This window comes from Mugil cephalus, chromosome 12 (genome assembly GCF_022458985.1).
Source record: "Mugil cephalus isolate CIBA_MC_2020 chromosome 12, CIBA_Mcephalus_1.1, whole genome shotgun sequence".
Taxonomy (NCBI): Eukaryota; Metazoa; Chordata; class Actinopteri; order Mugiliformes; family Mugilidae; genus Mugil; species Mugil cephalus.
In genome coordinates, this window is record NC_061781.1 from 1,467,501 (window position 1) to 1,490,116 (window position 22,616).

A 22,616-nucleotide genomic window follows, 5' to 3' on the forward strand; every position below is an offset into this window, starting at 1 on the left:
AAACTACTACAGAAACCATCCACAGAAAAAAATGTGTTTGATGTGTAGTTTTAGTTCCATCCACTAACATGGAGGGGGCGGGGCTTATGACCTATACTGCAACTAGCGAGGGCGCACTACATGCTTTGGCTTCACTTTAGAGGAATTGTCATGGTATCCACTTTTTTTACATAGTCTGTGGGACAGACATACAAGACACCAGGGAAGCAATTTCTGCAGATGTAGCATATGTTTGAATCTTCCTCTCTGATTCATCATCAGGTTCTCAGGAGCGTCAGGACAAGCTGAGGGAGATGGGCTTTGTGGACGTCCTGCACAAACTGACCCAAGCCTCTGACCCCAACCTCAGTGACAGGTAAACATGCAGCCTCCTCGTATGCTACTTAAATATCAGAGCATGGATTGATCCTGTGTGTGTTTATCTCTCAGGGCGAAGACGGCGATGCAGCAGTACCTGGCGTGACTACAGTGGGCAGCTATCCTCAACTGCCAGCTGGACTAACAGTCGTCAGGAGCTCGTCTGCCTTCAGATGTTCTGTTTCTGGTTTTTGTTTTCATCTTGAGGCTCATTTCGTTGCACAAAGACACCTTTTGTTTGGACCTGTGGCAGACCTCCCTTCACCTCCCTCTGCCACCTACACCTTTGAAACTCACCTGAATCTGTGGTAGTTGGGAAAATCAGCGGTTAGGAGGCTTCTTTCACTTGCTTTTTTCTTCTTCTTGAAGTGAATCCTTTTGGGATGTTTTGATTTGAGATTTAGAATCTTTTTTTTTTTGTTGTTTGTTTGTTTTTGAAGTGCAGACGCCTGACACCAGCACCACTTTGGTGCTCTTGGACTTTTGAATTCTGTTTTCAGAGAACCTACTACAGGAGCACGGCTGTTGGACAGCAAAGCTTCCCAGTTGTATTTTTTGTTTTTTAATTCTTAATTAATATTACTATTAATATTAAATGTTACCTTAAGGCGTTGCAAACAAGGACACATTTGGAGAAAAAAAGACAAAGACTGCCTATTTTAAAATTTTGGGTGTTTTCTTTTTTCTTTTTTTGTGGATACATACCTCGTAAATATATAAATATATATAAATATGAACATAAATATATATATTTTTGGATTTTTATTTTCCCCCTCAGCCTCATGTTTTTTTTCCATTCATTCCCTCTGAGCCACGACATCAGTCTCCTCTGATCATGGTCTGTGGAGGTGATAGCTCTGTCCAGCGTCCTTATAATCCCAATGGGAAATGGAGTTTGATGGCGCTTCCTGTGACCTGCCCCGTTATTAATTAACACGGCATGTGTAACACAGAAAACAAAGAGATAGAGGATGCATGTATCCCCACACCTCTGTTCATTCTCTGCAGCCCACCCTTCTGTGTGTGTGATTTAAATCCCAGAGCTCCTGAGTTTCCAAACAAATGATGGAAGGAGAAAAAAAAAGGAGGAACAATCTGAGATGGGACCCGTGGAAGATGAGGCACTTCAGTGCATCTACAGCAGCAGAATCCAGTGCTCCATTGTTATCTCACCTCTGTTATATAATTTCTTTTCCCACCATGAGTGTTCTTCCCTGGCATTTCAAACCGTATTGAAGCTCTGATAGAATGAATGTTACCATTGAAAATATATGCAGACCTGAAGAAGGATTCCCATTGTGTATGACTCTCATTTCTCTATTGCATCAAAGGTAAAGGCAGTAGTTGCTTCGTCAAGGTTTCTGCAGATGTTAGGTTCAAAAGCCGTAATTACTACGTGTGACCTCAACCTGTCGTTCTGTTGTATCATTATGACCACTGACTGACAGTTACAATGGCGTCAGTCAGTTATAGGAAAGTCTGGTTTTCTATGATGAAAGCTCTTACATTGATTGATGAAAGATGATTCTGGTCTGATGGATCACAATCAGTCAAACACATGCAACCACGGTGCTTTATGGGAAGACAACATACTGGTCAAAGCAATGTGAGGCAATGTGATACCTTGCCATTTGCATGGATGTTCATTTGACTGGTAGCTCCTACCTAAGCATTGCTGCAGACCACAGAGACAGGCCTATGATGGCCTCTTATCCAGCAGGAAAATGCTTGTGTTCATGATGTCAACCTGTCCTCCAAATTCAAACAGATTTTTGTCCGATCCAGGATCTGTGGGAGATTCAACCCTTTATAGGGCTCTCATTGATATGCTTAGTGTGTTATTGTGGGAATAAGAAGGCTTTTGTACTTTTGTGATTTTTTTTTTTTTTTTTTTTTTTTTTTTTTTCAAAATTTCTAATTTTCATGGAGGAAATCAAGATTAATGATTTTTCCATGTGTGCTACCTTGCCCTTAAGTGGTAAAGAAATCAGAACAAATTAGAAGTTATGATTCAGATACACTTCTTGGTGGTACCTATAAATGCAGTTATGCTCAGCGTTCATGCAGGGGTAGATCTTGCAGACCATATTTGACAAGGATTTGACCTGAGAATGTTGCCTTAATTTTTACTGATTGTGAAAATGTGTTTAAAATGTGTGCTGTAGTTACCATATATGGTTCTGTGCCCCATAAAGTTAACCGCACTTCAAACCAATCAAAATCCAACATAGAGTTCCACAGGGATTGTTCCTGAGCCCCTTTCATTTTTCAAACATAAATGAGTTTATTATCTGCTGCTGATGTCTTGGTGCCAGATATCACAGCACAGGTGTTCATAATGGCCAACCTTGTCTATTTTAGTTCACAGAGGTCAATTCCTGCACCAAAGAAGAAAATTGACGTCATGTTTCGATTTGAGCCGTTGAGTGAGAATGGATCAAATGGATTCATCAGGTGCCGTTTTTATATCCACGGATGCATTTAAAGATTTATTTCTAACCTTAATAGTTTTTTACCTCAAAAGTCACTTTGAAGACTGACAACCAAATGGTAAGTCAAGATTTCAAAGCGGAACCGTTTACATAAGTTTGTTAGCCATCCTAGCTTGGTCCTTCATGTTTAAATATTTCCTAATACTCTAGCTGATTAATGTGAATTATTTGTTATTAGGAAAGTTAATGCCTAAATGAATTATTCAGTTGGCACTAGTCTACTTAAGTTTGAAAAAGTTGCTAGCTAACGAAATGCGCGTCTCTCCCACTTCCTATAGCACATAAAAATTCAGTGCTCCTAAAACTAACATACAGAGATGGTAAACAATAGAAAACAGACCTTTATGTTTAAAACTGGAGGCAAAACAACTGGGAGTTTATTAGAGACTAATTGAAATCATTTAAATTTATTAAACCACCCTCTTTTATCATCCAGATATAAACACAAACGTGATGTCAGTAAATTTAAGTTGTGTAATGGTAATTTTTTTTATGTTATTGTTATTTATTTGTACAATACATATTTTTAAACCTGTCAAATTCAATATGAGCCCTGCAGAAAATCTCTTGTGTGTTTTGATGTATTCTATCCTCTGATGATGAGTTACAGGTAGCAAGGGTTAAAATCCAACTTCAATTTGAGTATTAAGTTTGAAATAATATTTAATATATTTAGAAATAAGGTCTGATCAGTTGGCCATAGATCCTTATATATATATTCCACCTGAAGAGTTTGATTTGTGACATCTGTAATGGTTCAGTATTCCTGGGAAACTTATGGAAAAAAAAAAAAAACACATTAGTTGAACCAGACAGAAATTCTTAAAAAAACTACAGAGAAACAGTGTGATCGTTATCATCCAATAGCGCTCATCAGCTTTAAAAATGCTGACTAGAGCATCTTCTACTTCTGGACAAATTGGGCCTTCCAACACAAACACACAGCGATATTACAAAACAACACTTCTTCTTTATTGTTGTAGAGTAGTTAATCCTGGTTTAGGTTTTTATGTAACAGCAGTGTTTAATAAAATACATCTGAAACCCAACAGCCCCTATTAGAGCTGGATGTTTTCTACTCCCATTACACCCTCCCTAACCACTCTTAGCTCAAAAGCAGGCACATTTCTCATGCAAAAAAAAAAAAACAAAACAAAACAAAACACATGCATTTCATTTTTAAAACCCCCAGCCATCCCCCTAACATCAGATAACGCCCCAGGATCAGAACCCAAGACGTTGATGGGAGTTCTGCTCTGTGAATTATTCCAGTGAGTAAAGAGTCCAGAGTCTTCTGCTCCTGTTACAGAAAATAGAAACCAGAAATCTGACCATATTACAAGCAACATTCGGCACACAAAAACACCTAAAGCAAAACAACATGTCCAGAACGCCCTGAGACCTCCATGTGATGTGGGCGCTGAAGTTTTAGTGGTCGGCTGTCGTCTCGGTCGTCTGTAAATGGGTCAGAGATGATGAACAGTGCTACATAAGAATTAAGAAGGTCCTGGTTACATCTCCCACACGTGCAAAAGCAAATAAATAAAAGGCCAGCTGAATGAATCATTTCATAAAATTAAAATTATTAAATAAGTCTGTTATATTTTAGATAAAGGTGCACGTGTTCTCCGTAGTGATGGCTTTATATGTAAATTTTGATCCAAATGCTTGCCTGTTATTAACAGGTTTAAGAAGGGCTTTAGAGAAGGCACGGATGGCTGGATGGCTAAAGCTCAGGGTGGTTATGCATGAGATTAATATACAATCTGATAGGCTGGTTGTAAACAGTAGTGATGGTGAGAAACTGTGTTTATAAGGGTGCCGTTTGGGATGTTAGTTTACTTTCTCTTTGGCATACAGGCCTTAAATGGAGGCAATCTGTCCGTATTCTTTCTTCTACAGGGAAAGGAAAATGTCAGAATTTAAAACCAAATTACCAAACTACACCAATAGTTTTCTTTGCAAATATGAGCGACGGGACGCGTTTGGAGCTGAGATGATTCAGTATCAGCTGTAAAAAAGAAATGAATAATCAAAAGCAAAATTTGCCAACTTGATGCGACTTGAGACTGAACGAAGATCTTACATTCCCAGTACCAGTGAGGCCGTCCAGATTATCTCTTCTAATTTTCCGCTGAGATATATGAGTGTTTGTACTAGGGATGTCCTGATCAAGTCCCACCTCAACCCAATCTGATATTTGAGTATTGAGGCTGATCTAATCTTAAATGAACACAAAAAAGTTGTCTCCTGTTAGTTTGACTTTTTTGTTGTTGTTTTTTTCTCAGCTCTGATGCTAGCCAATTACCATCAAAACAGTAGAAGAAGATGGTTTGACGTGGTTTGGGTTTATGGCAGACCTAAAATGAACAACTATGAAAGATCACACTTTGGTGAAGGTTGATTCCCATCCGATCGCCCCCCAATAACTGATCAGGAACATCCCTAGTTTGTACTTGCCCTTTTGAAGATTAAAAAGCGATATTGTTACGTTCAGTTCGCTGGATTAAGAGCAAATTATGCTCCGAATTAAAAACAATGTGCTCTGTTTCGATTCATGCTACTGGTTTGTTGACGCTGTAAGACAGTTTGTGCTGTGGTGGTGTGGTGGGTCTATAGAAAGGTGCTTCTTCACACTGACATCTGCAGGAAAGCTAAGATTATGTCTCAGCCGCGCAGGTGTGTGTTTCTTTTTTTTTTTAAGCATTTCCTGTGTGAGAGATGGACCAGCTTTCTGTTTTTATTTCCTGTTATGAACTCCCTCCTTCTTCTTCTCTCATCTCTGCTACTCGGTTGCTCCCTCCTTCATTACGCCGGCTCCTCTTCATCAATGAAGCTGATGTGCTCCGTGGAGGACTTCCACTCTTGCATCTCCATCTCCTGATGCAGGTGAGTGACGGGACGCAGTACCTCCCTCTGGTGCTCCCGCTCCGAGTTACACCACGGCGCAACTGTCCTGGTGTCTCCTCTCCTCGCAAAGTCCAGAGACAATGGCAGGGACGTGGCAGAGGGATGGGCATGTAGGGAGGTGGTGACGGGGGGAGGAGGAGAAGGCCTCTGCCGGTGATCTCCAGGGGAGGATGTGAGTGATGGGGGAGCCGAGCAGTGAGAGGATGATGGGTGAGGAGGTGGAGGAGGAGTGTCCTGGGAGGGAGGTGGAGGGAGCAGCCCCGGTCTGGAAAGGTGGAGGCCTTGGCAAGAGGAAAAAGAGGGTGAGGAGGCGAGAGACATGGAGAAGGAGAGGGAAGGTGAAGGGGTGTGAGAGGCCAGAGGAGGGAGAAATATCCCGTTACTGGAGGAGGCGTGGAGGTTGGGAGGCAGTGGGGACCTCCCTGGTAGTCCCTCCTCAGGTGAGGGGAGGTTGAAATCGGTGGGCCTCTTGGACGGGGTCGGCTGCTGAGACGCTGCCGGGGAACATCGAGGCCTTTTTGGTGAATGAGGAGTTGGGAGAAGGCATCCTGGAAGATCCACGCTCTCCACGTCTCCGCTGTCCAACAGGGAGTGAGTGTCGGGTCGCTGGAGGGAGCAAGGCGTGGCGGAGGGTGGAGGTGGTTGTTGTGGGGGTGGTGCTGCTGTCGTCAGAGACTGCTGGCTGGTGCTGCTGGGCGGCGGCGTTAGATTTGGCATCGTCAGAATTGGCTGCAGTGATGTTTGGAGGAGGAGGGGCTTCAGCAGGCGTGTCATTTCCTGTAGCTCCTGACTGAGCGTGGAGACTTGTTTAGAGAGACTGTTCATCTGAGAGGAGGACAGAGACGAGGAGTTAACAAACGTTATGTTCACATGATGCTTTGTACAGCTTCTTTTCTTTACTGTCACTACCGCCACTAAAACAGGAAAAAGAAAAAGAAAAGACATAATGATGCTACAGGGACGTGGTTTTTGTTTAAAGCAGGTGTAAGCAGGACTTGTTTGAAGCCAGATACTGATCCGATCATTTAGAAATATTTACATTGGTTTGATGTTGCAACAGCAATGTACAGGTAACAGGGTACAGGAGGATGTCTGTTGGTTCCACATATTTGTGGCATCTCTGCCACCTTCTCCCTCTAGATTCTGTGTCCTACCTGTTCCCCGTTGGGAGTGGCAACATGCTGACGCCATGATGCCACTCCCAACTCCACTTTACAATCGTCACACATCCCAGTCATCACAAGTATTTGACCACTACACAACTTCTGTTTCATTAAACCTCCCTGCACTTCCTGACAGAACTTGATCCAAGTTAATATCCAAGAAAAAATCCCACAGTCTACTAGTCCACCTGCTGCCCTAACAATGGCACTTTTAAATGTTTGCTCTCTATTGAACAAGACTTTTATCATGAACGATTTGATTTTAGATAACAACATAGATTGTCTCTTTTTAACTGAAACGTGGCTGAGCACTAATACAGCATCTGTTCTCACTGAGGCTTCACTGCCAAATTAAATTTTTTTACTCTCTAACAGGAGTGATAAAGAGGTGGTGGAATTGAAACAGGCATCAAACAGGCAAAAATTTCCCATTTCACTAGACTCCTTTCAGATAGAAACAATCAATCTTTTAACTAATCCTCCATGATTCCAACAAATGCCCTATGTGAGGACTCTGCAGACCACTTCAGTGGTAAGATTGATGTTATTAGATCCACTACTTTATCATAAAACAATGTTGCTTTTAACAGACCAGAACCGTTACTTTTACCCGAGGAAACACAGGAGCATTTCGTCCTGGTTGATGCTGAAATGCTTGGTCGAGTTTTCTCCCTTTTATGGATTCTTTGAGTTTGAACTTTTAAATACTGTAAAATACTCTCTCCAGACAGGTTTCTTCCTCACTGCCTTCAGAACAGCAGTAGTGAAGCCCCTTCTGAAGAGCAACTTGGATTCTGATATATTTAATAACTACAGACCGGTATCCAACTTACCATTTTTAAGTAAAATTTTAAAAAAGCTGTTTTTTTATCTAATTATTTTTTAAACAGAAAGAATATTTTAGAACAATTTCAGTCTGGTTTTACGATAAACCAGAGTACCGAGACAGCCCTCTTGAAGACAGCTAATGATCTCAGGTGTAACATTGACTCAGAAACTTTCAGTCCTGGTGCTACTGGATGCTGTTTTTGAAACAGTAGATCACCACATTTTGCTAGACAGATTCTGAAACTTGGTGGTCATCTCTGGTACTGTTCTTAACTGGTTTCATTACTATCTCTCAGATCGTTGTTTCTTTATAAGTTTGGATACATGTTCCTCAAGGTCCCAGGAAATATAATTTTATCATCTTAAGAATGTAGCCAGAGTTCGGCCGTTTCTCTTTCTTTCCAGATTTTACGTTTTAAGTGGGGTTTGTTCGCTTGTTTTTTATTGTCAGAAGTTAAATTGAAAAAAGTTAAAAACAGGTCTTAAATGTTTGCAAAAAAAAGTATAAACAAGTGAAAAATGCAAGCTATGCACAATTTCTCACTTACTTACCACTCACTACTACCACTTACAGTCAATATACAGTACAAATAAATGGAGGACAATATGTTGTGCATTAAGCTGTAATTTCTGTAAACATGAAACCATCAACACTCACCTCCTCAGTCAATTTAGACACACTCTGCTTGATCTCTGAGGTCTCTCTGATTCCTGTAGATGACACACACGAGTTAACAGTGACCCTCCACTAAGATGCTTGCTTTGTGTGTGGGTGGTTGTGTGTAGTTGGGCGTTACCTGGGTATGGTGAGGATGGAGCAGGTGAGTGGTTTGGGGTGAACTCAAATTTCTGAGAGGCTGTCGAGCTGTTCTCTGTTTCTATGCCATCAACAAACCTATGAAGGAAAGGACTGACATCAGAGACAAAGAAAAGTAGATGGATGGATGGAGATTCTTTACTTCTTTCAGTGTTGCAGCAGAGCCAGCATGTAGCCAGGAATGATACAGGAGAAGACGTTTGGTTCCCATCAGCATTTGGTTCCCATCAGTGTTTACAATGAAACTAAACTAAAAACTAAAACCCTCCTCCACCAGATACAGCACAGAGAGGTTGCTGTGAATCTGTATGTATGACAACACTGCAGCCAGACACCAGCTGATCCACCTGCAACTTTATCTGCAGGTTGCCATGGCAACCAGACACCTGTTTGTTGTTCCTGAAACCATTTCAGCTGTGAAAGTTTGATTCTTTAGGTTTCTCTTTCTTTATTTCTAAATTATTTTCCAAATTTTCATGTGATACTAATACCAGAGTCATGCTGTGTCAGCGTTCAAGATTATTAAGACCTATTATGATAATTACAATAATTCAAGACTTGTGTTTGTGCTTCACCTGGGGCTGAGTTCAGGGGGCACCCCGCAGAAGCTGACCACGGGGATCTGCAGGGTGGCGGGACGCAAGTGCTCGGAGGGAGCCCTAAAAGGCCTCGGCGGCAGGAGAGGTGAGCGTAGGGGCGAGTTGAGGCCCCGGCTGAGATGCAACGGTGAACGAGGGGCTCGAGAGACAGAGTTCCCCTCTTCATCGCCCTCCTCATCCTCACGAATAGATGGCAGCTTCTTCACTAAACCACCATTGCTTTCCCAGTCCACCTGAGAAGAGAAGAGAAGAGAAGAGAAGAGAAGAGAAGAGAAGAGAAGAGAAGAGAAGAGAAGAGAAGAGAAGAGAAGAGATTTTAACCACAGAATCAGTGGCTGTAGTTACATAGTTGTACCAGTAGGTGTCAGACAAACACAAGAGTTTCTTCTGATGAACATTATGCACTAAACACCACTTTAGTTTATAGTTCTGGGTTCTGCATGTTCTCCCTGTCTCTTCCACCCTCCAAAGACATGCTTGGTGGTTCAAATCCATCAGCCGACTGGGGTCTTTCTGTGTTTTGTTTGTTTGTCTTTCTCTCTTTCTTTTTTCTTCGTTTGATATATTTTTAAATTTATTTTTTAACTATATAAGGAAACCTTCGTTTTCTTAGCAACTTACAGTATGTTCTTGTTTTGTTTTTGTGTCTATTAAAGGCAGAGCATGTAATTAATTTTTGACATTATTTTGTCCAGATTCAATAATAGGCTGTTTCGCATATTGTAATTAAGTGTTACGAGCGAATTACTTCTAGTTGTATTTGCAGGCTTTATAAAAATCACCCTGTGACAGTATCTTTCCACCATTCACAGGCCATTTTACAGTGTCACTGCTTTGGGTGTCCCTATTGGTTACTCAACATAAGTTGATGCGCATTCATGCCCCATTTTATGCATACAGTGACTAGAGTCGGGCACTTAAATTTTCACCTAAAGGTATGATTCGTTAGCTCAGGCTACTGAGCTAGGGTAATAGCTATCCAAGGTGCTAGCAGACTGCTAACATGGTGGCCTTGCTCCCAGCTTGATGTTATTTGTCTGGCCTCATGTTATAAGCCTTGTTTGACTATATGTTTACTTTGACATTACATAGTTTTAAATATATTCATTTAGGGCCATTATTGATAAAATTAAGGGCCACATTTCAATAAATTCTGTTGCATTCACACTCATTAGGTCTTTGGTGCTGACTGTAACAAGCAAATACTATATTAATGCATACACATTAATCATTTGTTTATTGTTTGGCCCAAGTCCCTTCCACCTACGTGAAGTAGGCGGAGCTTATATGACTTGTACTGCAGTCAACCACCAGGGGGAGCTACACATGCATTGGCTTCAGAGCCACATATTAGAGAATATACCACTCTGTTTGGCTTCACCTTTGAGGAGCTGTTATGGCATTAAAAATACTGTCTTCAAAAAGTGGTCAAATTCAAACTGATTCTTTGTTTGCTAGCATATCAGATGAGGAAACGGAGGAAGCTCAAATGAATGAGATGAATAAGTAATTATTTCCTTTGAATTTGAGTTAATATTTGTATCTTCCATCTTTGCCCAACTGCAGAAAGGATCCTGTTCTGCCCACATTTAATGCAGACTGCTGCGTCTGACTTTTCCTTATCACGCAAACATCCCCCTCCTCTCCCCATCAGCCACGTCCCACCTTATCAAGTGAATAATTTAGGCCGATGCTGGGATGCAGACGGTTTTCAGAAAAACGACAAACGGAACCATGCAAGGATTAAGAAAGAAAATCTGCAAATTAGTTCTGCTTTAAAAACAAATCTATGAAGAATGAGCAGAAACTAGATGTAATTGGGTCAGAGTTTGGTTTTAAGTGTGATTTAAGGTTAAGTGTCAGTTCATTACACCAATAAATAGGGCTGCCTACTGAATCAATTCCGGTAATTTCAATATCGATTAATTTAGAGAGATTTCACTTTGGAAACATTTTTACTTGTAAGACTTATGAAAGAGATTTTCACAAAACTATTATTGCTATTGGTTCCAGAGTTTTACCATAATTCAGTAATACAATACTCTGAGCCTCTTTTGGCTTTGAAGGTAACTTCAAAGCCAAAAGAGGCTCAGAGTTAAATTCACCAGTATTTTATTTATCCAACATAATCAATACAGTTATCTGATCTGTGTGTTTACAGGCTTTCATCCCTCGACCTCTTTCATACTACATTTGACTCTCATTCTATCGTTATTTTTTGAACTTCTGAGTGCAGTCACTAGTCTTCCCAATGTTTGGGCCGGCAAAAGATTAATTTATCATTAATCATTATCATCATTATCATCCTCAGGTATAAATACATTTTCTGTGTCTTCCTGCTGCTCCTTCACATGACATCATGACATGTCTAGGTGTTGTATATATATATACAACAAATACCTGCGCGCTTAGGTATATGTATATATATATATATATATATAGTGCCGCTATAGTGCCGCTCCTCCGCTCCATACTTCTAAATAATAACATCACACCCGCTCTAACATGGAGTGACTGGTGCAGTGAGTAATGATTGTATTTCATATCTCATCATGCAGACAAGACGACGCCCCTCTGCATTTTCTTCTCCCATCTTAATCAAGCCTCTCTTTCTCTCCTTCCCCCTCCATCGCCATTCCTACCTGCTCAGCATTTTCTCTCTCTTTTCTCTTTTTTTCTTCCTCTCCTAATGTATTTTTAGCCATCTTGTTTCTAATCTTAGCTCTGGGCTCTGGAGGAAAACTAAGGAGTGTGGCTCTGGGATGCGGGGGTATGATAAGTGTGCCCTCGCCACGTGTGGGTGCGTGCAGGGCTGTGTGCGCGCTGAGGTTTGCATCATGCCTGTGAAGGAATATGACTGCAGGCATGCATGTGGACGTATGCAAGTTGTGTTTTCTTACAAAGGCGTGGTGAAGAATAGGGCTGGGTATCACTACAGAATACCTGACTCAATTTGATTCTGTTTATATGACACTGATCTTTTAATATTGAGTCCTGATCTGATCTTAAAGTTCCTCCCCTGCAGACTCTTTCCTTCTCTTGCTTTTGTTCTTCTAGATGCGACTGGATTCTGTCCAGTAAAATTTATGAGTCGATATTGGATCTTTCAACTCAACATCTACTGAATTAAGTTTTAACTAAAGGAAACATCAAACATGGTTCGGGTGAAGGCAAAATGTAGATTTCCTAGTGTTTGTCATGTGTTTTGGATTTTGAAAAGTATGTTGACGTAGAAGAGCTGGACAAAAGCTAAGACACACGGTAGATGAGAAGATGGAGGAGATACCACAAACCTCTGGAAACAATGACGACATTAGTTTGAAAAAAAACTCTCTCCTAAGTAAGCAAAATTACAAAATGATTTTCAAAGAGACGATGCCTGTATTTAAAAGATTTTTATCAATCAATATCTGTCAAATTAGGATAACTAACCCTATCTTAAAGGGCTAACATCTTCTCGTGTTTTTGCTTCAGGTTCATTCAGGCTACCACAGGCTTTGCTGCTCCATGTGCAGCTTACTATCTTATTTTCTACACTCTTTCTTGTTCTTGTGCTCGTGCATTCCACATCTCTTTGGCCCGTGGCTGTGGGGGTCACGACAGTTTTGTGTGAAGCAGAACTATTTATTTATTTAATCTTTTCCATCATTCGTTCCCCCAATAACTCTCAGATTTTTTATTTTTTTTTAAATCAAATCTGTCTGTCTTTTCTTGCTGCTGCCGACATTATTATTCATCCTCTGATTACTGCAAGGTGCTAGATATCTGCTGGCGTTTCACTCTGTTTACCTGCAGTCTTTTCTTTCATAAATATGCAAACACACTCTCCTGGTACCAGAACGGTTTTATTTTATTTATTTATTTTGCACGCATAACCAGGGTGAACATCTGTAGCCCAGACCTAATATACGGACAGCAGCTTGCACATCCAGAATTGTGCATCCTCTAGATGCGACTACACATTTGCACCCAGCTCACACTCTGCAGTAAGTGTGCTGCGCCCTCGAGAAACAAACGGCACTGCAGTGGAAGAGAAGAAAATGAGATTGCCAAAGTCCCCTCCACCTCCTCCTCCTCCGTCTTCTCCTCGGCTGGCTGAGCTATTTATATCGTGCAGATCCAATCTTAGCAGCAGCTGCTGGGGGACAGCCAGACAAGGAGAACCCGTGCTTCCCCCCTGCTCTATTTTTAGCAGCAGGACAGCTTCAAACAGCAGCACTGAGCTATTCTTATCCCTGTGCTGCACCAAGCAAAACGTGCAGCTTGTGTTCAGTGTGACAGTAGTTAAAGCTGTGTACACAGATCTGTGTCTATTTTAATGTATTAATGGGGAGGTCATGCTTAGCTTTTATCAATGAAACCCTGTCAAGAGGAAAGGACTCCTCAGGCTAAACATTAGCTCCATATGAAAGGAGCATTTTTTATTTACCCTGTCTAGGATGCACAATGCCTGGAGTAGAATTCTTCTCAGAATATGAGTCTGTTAACTCTCCATCTGGATTTCATTATGAGTCAAGTTTCAACTGTTACTGCAAAAAAATACTTCTGCATCAACTGGACAGTCCTCCAACCCACCAGAGACACTTTGCTTTAAACTGATTGAGTGATGGCAGAGATAATTAAAAGCAGAGGCACTGATCCTTTAGGAAACTACGAAAATCATTAAAAGATAAGAGAAGTTACCTTTCAGGACAGATTGAAGATTGCTTAAGCAAAACTGGATCACTGGATCGCAAGGCATACCAGTTTTCTGCTCTTTGAGCGAACATAAGTAAGTAGGAAGCAGCCCGAGGACAGCCTTACAGATCACAAGCACGGCCAGCCAGACCCGATATAGAGTCTGGAAGTGATGTTTGAGGCAATCACAACCCGTGCAGTGCACTGTGACATACAGTATCCATTTAGATGGGGCATGCATATATAACACACCTCCGTAGCCAATTAAAGACGAAAAAAGTCGATGACACAAGCAGGACGACCCAGGTTTTTCATCCAGTGTGAAAGGGGCTTAAGCTTCTTTTTTTGTCCTTTAAGGGCATTGGACATTGTCCAATTTAAAAGCATACAAAACCCCTTCATTCCTAACTCATTCATCATCCGTCCTTTCTGGCTTTACTCACATCAGCCCCGTGGCCCTCCCGCAGGTTGTAGGTGAGATCGTGTTGTATTTCGCTGATAAACTTCTGGGCGTACTCGGGGTACAGTCGCAGGACCTCGCAGAGGCCCTTGAGGCTGATGTACTGCAGGTCACAGTAGGTGAGGGCCTTGACATTGGCGTTGGTCTTGATCACCTGCTCCTTCATCAGGGAGTCCGAGCCAATCAGATCTCCTTTACCTGGGGGGAGGTAGACCAACAAAAAAACACAGTAAGTCACTTTTCTTTCAGTAGGTGTTTACCTGAGAGAACAGGATCAGTCTCAGTTAAAGGTCGAATATTAAACCTGTGAAGTCATGTCAGCAGCATGGGGTTGGAGCATGTGTTTGTTTAATGCTCCTCGAAGCTCGTTCTCACTTGGAAGAAAGACACACTTCCCACATAAAGCAGCGCTGAGTGGCATTAGTATATTCTTCCTGAATGTCAGAGTTATTTGTGGTTCCATTATTGTGAAAAACAAAGCACATATAATGGGTATTGTGCTGATTCTGAACGTCAAGATGACTATTCCAAGCAACAGCTCCCTGGCTTTAAAAACAGTCACATATCATTGGTTTGCTTTATTCCAGACTCCTAAAATGCCATCCACTTTTTTAACCACAGATTTAAAAAGGTTCTGGGTTCGGTACTTGTTTCATAAGTTGGAAAAATATTAAGTTTTGTAAAATTATATTTCCAACAGTGGCTAACTCAGACAGTTAGGTTATGCCTAAGCCACTAATGGCAAACAAAGACTAGCAACTAAAAGGTTTCTTGTGAAACATCTAACTTCATGTAAGTTTATAGATAGATAGATTGTTAAAATATCTCTTGAATATATCATTTTAAATTTGTGTCCTTCCCAATTCACAATCACAGTAAGAGACAGTTTTGTTTTTCTCTACTGCTGCAGGAGAAATGCAGATTCTTATTTTTCAGAATAATTTAAAGCCCCCGTGTATGATTTCTCTGGAGGTAATTGCACATATTTTTTTAAAAAACCTTTGCAATGAGAAGAGGTTTATTGATAGATAAAAAATCAGAGGAGTTGCCCAGTAACATTTGACAATATAAACAAACATCTGGGAGAAGAAGAAAAACAAGTGCTGCTCAGGTTACTCCTCTGTGTCTGGTCTTCTTGAGCGTGATGTTAAAATGAAAATGTCTATAAGCAGAAACATTATGTTACGAGGCATTTGACAGACAAAGCCCTCTGCAGTGTTCAGGAACAAAGACGGCTCTGGGCTGCACAGCCGCAGTGCAAAGAAAAGAAAAAAGATGGGGGCTGAAGAAAGAACGAGCCAAGAGGGAAAAGAAGCAAGAGGATGGAGGGAGGCGGGGCAGCATGGGTTAGAGGCGAGCGGGGACCTAAAATGGGTGATGGAGTGTGGAGGTGGACTGAAAAAGAGGGAGGCTGAAAGGACAAAGGAAACAAGAGAGAAAGGCGTGAGGGAGAGGGACATAGTGTGGGGGTGGCTGGATGTGGAGTAAGAGTTGTGAGAAAAGGGGAAGGAAGGGGAGAGGATGCCAGGGGTTACTGGATGTACACCATCTTCACATCCTGCTGTCGCTGTGCCAGCCAACACCCTCATTTTCCTCACCCCGCCCCATATGTGACACGATTTAATTTGACACGATGAACCCTTCACATGCTCCGTTTGTCTCCCTCATCGTCTTCCTCCAGTCCTTCCTCTTTTTCCACCATCTCGCCCACATTTTAGCTCCAGCCTGTCTTTGTCACAGAGATGACGGGTGGCAGCGCCAGGGAAAGCTTCTGCTTGTAATCACAGCAAAATGTTAAAGTGAGCGGGTGATGAGCACTTGAAAGTGACATTTAAGTTTGTGTAGCTGTCTAGACTTCAGAATGCAGGTGAAAAAAGATGAGGGCTACAAGCGACAAGTTCATCAAAAGATGCTCATATCATGAACCCTCCCAAACTGGTTTGTTTCTCTCTGGCATTTCTTTTGTTCTTCACACAATATTTCAGACATTGTTAGTCTCATTTTTAAAGTCTTTTATGATACTAGACCTTGTACAAGTCTTAGGACCTCAACAAACCAAGCTTATAGTTGGACCTTTGGTGTCTTTGACACCGTTTTTTGAGTCTAGTGGTTGGACACCTGTCAGCAGCTGTTCAGCTAACTGATTATCATAATCATGCACAGCAGGAGCAAACAATTAAGACTTCTCTCCTTTTTCATGTTCTTTAAATACACAGATTTCTCCACAAAAACATGATGAAAAAAATTAATAAATAAACCCTCTAGACCAGCTGATCACCATGATTCAGGAGAGGACAGTTCTTCCTAGCCTCAGAGCTAACAGACTTAGACAAGACTAGACTTAGGGAAGGGAAATTGCTTGGTCACAGTAGCTTAGTTGCACATAAGACACACTCTTAAGAACCAAAAATAAAAAGAAAGATAAAACAAAACAAAATAGCTTCCTGCTAATAGTAGCGCTTCTTGTCTTCAGATGGTAAATGAGATTAGTCGATGTGTGATGGAGATCCAAAAATATGACAGAAGTTCCTACTCTGAGAGCAGTGTCAGGGTTGAAAGCTGATTGGATTTAAAAAGTATGAGAATAGAGAAGAGCTGGACAAAATGATGACACAAATAAGTTACCACAAATCTCTGAAACCATTTATTTTGAAATGTAAATATTTCTAAATCCGTTAAATCAGAATTTACTCGATACCTAGCCTTAGGGTCAGGAACCTTTACAATAACACAAACTTATCTCATTCAGTCCTACTGCATAATTAAGTATCTTAGCCTGGCAGGGGGTGTTAATGAAATAAAAGGTCAATGTTTTTATAAGTGTCACATGCTGTTAGTTCAGCACTAAGTGATTCATACCTCCCCAAGTCTACCGATTTTATGCAATGGTCAAAGTAAAGGTCGATTTAAGAGGTAATTGACAGGTGGGCATGTTACATCACTGTCCCTGCACTGGCCCCGTGGTTTAAATGAAATTACAAAGACATTAGTCTCGGTGTCTCAGAGAAACATTCAGTGTGCAGCCTGTGGCCATTTTTATTTTCTAATGCAAACTAAAAAGAAAGAGCATTAGCTATTAGAAATATGAAAAAAATAGTTGTAAATAATCAATTGGCTTTAAATAAGGAAGTTGCCTGGTTGCTACCTCTGCAGGGGTCAAGAGTTTAGCTTTGATAGAATTCATTCCACAAGCTGGAGGTAGTATTGATGCTAAATGTTGTGTGTGTGTGTGTTTGTTTCGTATATTCTGGCTATTACATGCACAGTTGCACTTAACCACTGAAGATGTTTGGGGGGTAAACTGCGAATGTCAGTTTAGTCTTTTTATTGTCAACACGGACACAGAGTACTTCTTGGAGGACAGGCGTAGTCTCAGGTTCTGGGTAAAGGCCACACGGCGAGCTTTCAGGGCTCATTCCACCCTTCAGCATAAATAATCAGGTAGCTTTAATAATGTAAAATCTATTCATTATTAATACCAGCACAGTGCCCCATTGATGTGTGCATCACGATCAAGATCAAAAACGTGGGCTGGGGGCTTGACATTTCAAGACAAATCCACCTCGTTTCACAAACGCAGGTACGCAGCGTTAATTCAATCCACCTTGACCTTTTGATAAACTTGACTGCTGAGACGTGTGCATGTGTAAGTCTTCTTCTTCATCATCGTCTCCTTCGTCCATCACATTTGTCTATTACACGTTCACACAAACACTGCGGATTAGAGTTGCAAAATCTTTGGAGTGCACCCAGAGGAAATTAGATTTCAGCCTGAGAGACAGCCAGCAGGAGAAACTGTCTCAAGGTTTTGTTGCAGGTTTTGACCACAAAAACTGTGATAATGCTTTCCCCTTAAACGTTGGTTAATTCTGATAAATTTTTTAAAATGTGTTTCTTTGAAGCAATGCAGGCATTAACCTGTGATGTTTTTTATGTTTAAACTCCATACACCAAACAGCTACACACATTTAAGTATAGCAGCACTGGAGCATTTTAAAGCATTCTCACATCAACAGGAAGTTAAGTTATTTTCTAGTGATTCAATAACAAGTGTCCATCTTAAAGTCCAGGTGTGGGCCATAGGCTATATAAAGATGGATGGTGGAACTGCTCCTCTAAAGTGAAGCCAAAGCAAGTAGAGCTCCCCCTGGTGGCTGTCTGCAGTATAGATCATAAGCTCCACTTCCTCCATGTTAGTGGATGGGACTTAACCAAACCAAAAAACATGTCATATAATTTTTTTTTCCAAGGATAGTTTCTGACATTTTTGGTAGTGAATATAATATTAATGCATGTTCAAATGTCAATTTTTTGGATAGATTTTGTTTTAAACAATTATTTGACGCTAAACAGGATGTGGCATAATGGCAACTACCAGTTGATGTGGCAACCGCTCCATAAAGCGTACCCAAGGCACCATGAGAGTTGGAAAAAAAAATTAAACAATGAGAACGGTGTATAATGCAACATTTCATTGTAACTGGTGGAGGTAGAGTAGAGTGTGGTATGAATTAAACAAAAATGCAAATAAGGAAGTGTGGTCGATAATCGATAATGAGGCTCCACGTGGTTCCGTGTGGGATACAGACGGCAAGATGGTGCCGCCTGTATCCCTGGCAAAATAGCGTCAGTTTGGCCAATGCAAGGAAGTGGGGATGCCTTGTTCATATTTATTCAGTCAATGGTGTAAACACAGATAAGGTCTCAGTTCACATGTGGAAGTGGCCTGGGACACATCTAACCTCATTTCTTTGTAAGTGTGAACACACAATGAGTCCTGGGTCACCACCTACTTAACAAGACTGATATGTGTTAGAGAGATTAACTCATTCATTCAACCACTAGTAGAAATGATCACCTGGATAAGTGATCTGTGGTTTGTTCATTAGTAATCCGATTAATGAAATGATATGCGGGATGTGGTTAATAATTGATGGGATTGTGTTGATGTGTGCAAAGTTTAATGACTGGTGTCTTTATCTACTTAAATCAATGGAATTACTCAATGCATGGAAACTTCCAGGGTTCCAGTTAACAATATTTTGAGCTTTGTGCAGGTTTCTAATATGAATGAATAAATTAATAACTCAATGAATTAAAATGTTCTATTCCCAGTAAGAGACTGCTATAACTTCCAGCTGCTAGAAAAGGAAAATGCAACTTAAATTAGTAAACAATCTGATTAAGTCCCTTTTAATTACATTTTCTTGAAGCTGGATGGACCTACCAGCCTCATTCTTTAATGATTCACACTATCTGCAGCTTTGATAAGAATCAGGAGTGTGCAACTCCAACTACAAACATCCTCATACATCCCTTTTTCCATCCTATACTCTGCCATATGTGAAGTCTGATAGGAGGGCGTCCAACGTGTCTCCTCACAGCATCTTAGAGGGATTGTTCGGTATCAACACCAAGGATCAACACCATGGGAAGCCATGGCTCTCCCTCTGCTTTTTATCAGCTCCCTGTCAGCCCTGCCCTCATTGTTGTTTCAACTGTAAATCTATACATCTGTGTCCCGCTTTCCTCCTCCTTCCCCCTTCCTTTTCCTCGTCAAACCTCATGTCCACTAAAATCCAGATGCTGTGCAGTCGCTCTGTAGGTCTGATCATACGAAACTATCTCAGTGAAATTTCTGTCATGACTGAACTGAGATGATCTCTCCCTCCTTCTCTCTCTCATGTTCTCTCTCTTTTTAATTTTCTCTAGAAATCAAACACATTTTGTGCCAGCTTGCCATATTAATAGCCCTTGTCGTAATTAACCATGCAACGCAGCGTCCCACCGATTCCTGATCATCACTCCGAGACTCAGTTTGACGGGTAATTGTCTGCCAAAGCTTGTGAAGCTTTTGTTCAGTTCTGTCTCACCAAATTCATGTATAATTGCCATCAAATAATACACCATCCTTATTACATTTTAGTCCAATTATGTAACCAGCATGTCATCTGGCAATCCAGCAGTCATCAAAGCAAACCGTTCACCATCTGAAAGCCTCACGTTTGCTCCTTTCTCTTGGTCCCCCTGGTCTTGACCTGAGATTCCAGGTACCGGGAACACTCCAGGAAATATCTTTAAGAAATTAAAAAAGAAATTTGCCAAAAGCTCCCGAGAATTAGGCAAATTAGTCCGCTAAATATCATTTGTGCTTGACTCCACACCTGACAGTGGCAATGATGCACTATAAAACTAAATTAACATCATATAAAACAGTGACACTCCAACAACAGTACAGAGGAGATTCAAGCAGGTCTGTAAATGTGGTCACTGAGTCAAAAAAAAAAAGTAGTCCAGAGTGAAAAATGCAACTAAATGTATAAATTTCTAACTTTTACATGGCATTCTTGATTTGTATTTGATTTGATCACTGTTCCAATACGTTTTGAAACAGTTTTGCTTAAATTAATGTGATAGTTTACAGAGATTTGTGGTATTTCAACTGTATTTTCTGGATGAGAAAAAAGTTTTGGTGTCATTGTAAGCTACTACTAACCTGAACTGATTCATTTGCAAATTGAATTCATATGTCTTTGATTTTGTGTTCACTACTGGTCAAATGTTTTAGAACGCTTCAATATTTCTTTCTTTTTCATCATTGAAACAAATGCAGTTTAATGTCTCTCTGAAATGAAAGCATAGACCAAATAAAAAACTAAAGTTTAAAAAAAAAAAACATGGAATCAATATACTGTATAACCCAAAATCTATTCCAAACTTTGGACTCATCAAAGTAACCATGTATGGGTGACTGAACATGTGAACACATTTGTGACATTCTTTCTTTCTAAAATGGATCAAACTTTTTTCAGAGAGTTCTTCACAATTTTGTTGCAGAAGTTCCCAGAAATGTGTGGCACTAGCACGGTGCTTTGCTTTCACTCTTCTGTCCAGTTCATCACAAACCAGCTCCATGGGGTTAAAGTCTAGAGACTGGGTCATCCACTCCATGTTTTCAAGCTTTCCATCTTGTTTTTATCCTGAGGTAGTTCTGGTATAGCTTGTACTGAAGTTTTTGGTCATTATCTTGCTGCAGGATTAAAACTTGACCAACTATACCGGAGGATACTGCAAGCTGTTCTAAAACTTTTGACCAGGAGTGTAGCTATTTTTTGCCTTCATACTTTGCCAAATCATCTTTCAGGGCTGATAGTCTCAGATTTGGAGCTTCTGTCATGTTGTAGATCTCCACCATACGGCACTCATCTTGCTGCAGTCTTGCAAGATTTGTTGCGCAAAAAAAGGGTATCTCACGTTCATTAAGGGCAGAGTAAACCTGTTTGGTGAAAGACCAAGACCCCATCCACAACATGTAAACATGTGGGCTGTCCTCATACTTTTCAACTCACCCAGTATAGCCAGCACAGTGTTGTCCTTCAGCACCTCCATGGACCCCGAGCAGACGAAGTAGATGGCCTGCAGAGCGTCTCCCTGCCGGATGAGGAACTCTCCTGGGGCACAGAAGGAGGTCTTGATGATGAGGGACAGTGAGCGGAGGCAGCCCCTGCTGGCTGACTCGAACAGAGGCAGCTGGAGCAGCTCCTTGTTCAGGTGCATGGCGATGTCGGCCCTCAGCTCGTCAGGGAAGTCCTTCAGGAGCTATGGATTGAGGAACAGATATCAGATATTTTCGCGTTAACAAATAGTTGTACAGGTGTACCTAATAAGGTGTCCATGTGTAATGTGTACAAGTTTGTTGAAGTTAATGTAAGTCCGTTCTCACCTCACTAACGTCTATCCCATTGTTGACGGACCACGTGGTCTGGAAACACTCCAGCATGCGCTGTTCTAGGGCCTTGGGCAGTCGATGGACCCTGATGAAGTCCTTCAGGTCCTTGGTGCGAGTGTGGTAAAGAGAGCGGCGCGAGTACATCCTCTGGATGATGGCCGTCACATTACCAAACACCACGGCATGCATGAGTGCTGCAGACAGAGGACAAATATCGACTAGCTACAACATTATGACTACTCACAGGAGAACTAAGTTACATTGGCCATCTTGTGACAGTTCAATATTCTGCTGAGAAACTTTTGGACCTGGCATTCATGTGAATGTGACTTAGACATGTAGTAGCCAATTAGACCAGACCAGACACCCCCACCCCATAACAATGACACTCCTTGATCCCCAGCAGGATGCAGCCTGACACAGACACGAACAATGGTTTAAGAACAACTCAAAAGACAGGAAGAGCAGTGAAGGGGTGTTAAGGTGATGTTTGTACAAATGAGCCATCTCAAATTAAAAATAGCTGATTTTTTGTTGAGGTTTCTGAGGAACGAATGAAGAAAGGTACAGGAGAGGATGTGTTA

General features: G+C 41.1%; 2 protein-coding genes across 5 annotated transcripts in view; one reads left to right on the plus strand and one right to left on the minus strand.

Moving 5' to 3' along the window:
- Window positions 1–1,647, plus strand: part of armc8 (armadillo repeat containing 8) — an 18,024-nt gene extending 16,377 nt beyond the window's left edge. For all 3 annotated transcript variants that reach the window (XM_047600729.1, XM_047600731.1, XM_047600730.1), the window contains exons 21-22: window positions 262–355; window positions 430–1,647. In XM_047600729.1, coding sequence (XP_047456685.1) covers window positions 262–355; window positions 430–463 — 128 coding nt within the window. In that variant the 3' untranslated portion in view covers window positions 464–1,647. The remainder of the gene's footprint in view (window positions 1–261; window positions 356–429) is intronic.
- A 2,152-nt stretch (window positions 1,648–3,799) lies between these two features.
- Window positions 3,800–22,616, minus strand: part of kcnh3 (potassium voltage-gated channel, subfamily H (eag-related), member 3) — a 137,556-nt gene continuing 118,739 nt past the window's right edge. Inside the window, exons 9-15 of one of the 2 annotated variants that reach the window (XM_047600728.1) lie at window positions 22,027–22,226; window positions 21,653–21,902; window positions 14,287–14,501; window positions 9,143–9,399; window positions 8,548–8,645; window positions 8,409–8,461; window positions 3,800–6,584 (exon numbers count right to left, since the gene is read on the minus strand). In XM_047600728.1, the coding sequence (XP_047456684.1) occupies window positions 5,658–6,584; window positions 8,409–8,461; window positions 8,548–8,645; window positions 9,143–9,399; window positions 14,287–14,501; window positions 21,653–21,902; window positions 22,027–22,226 (2,000 nt within the window). In that variant the 3' untranslated portion in view covers window positions 3,800–5,657. Of the gene's footprint in view, window positions 6,585–8,408; window positions 8,462–8,547; window positions 8,661–9,142; window positions 9,400–14,286; window positions 14,502–21,652; window positions 21,903–22,026; window positions 22,227–22,616 lie in introns of both variants that reach the window. The other variant, XM_047600727.1, reaches the window with a different exon arrangement.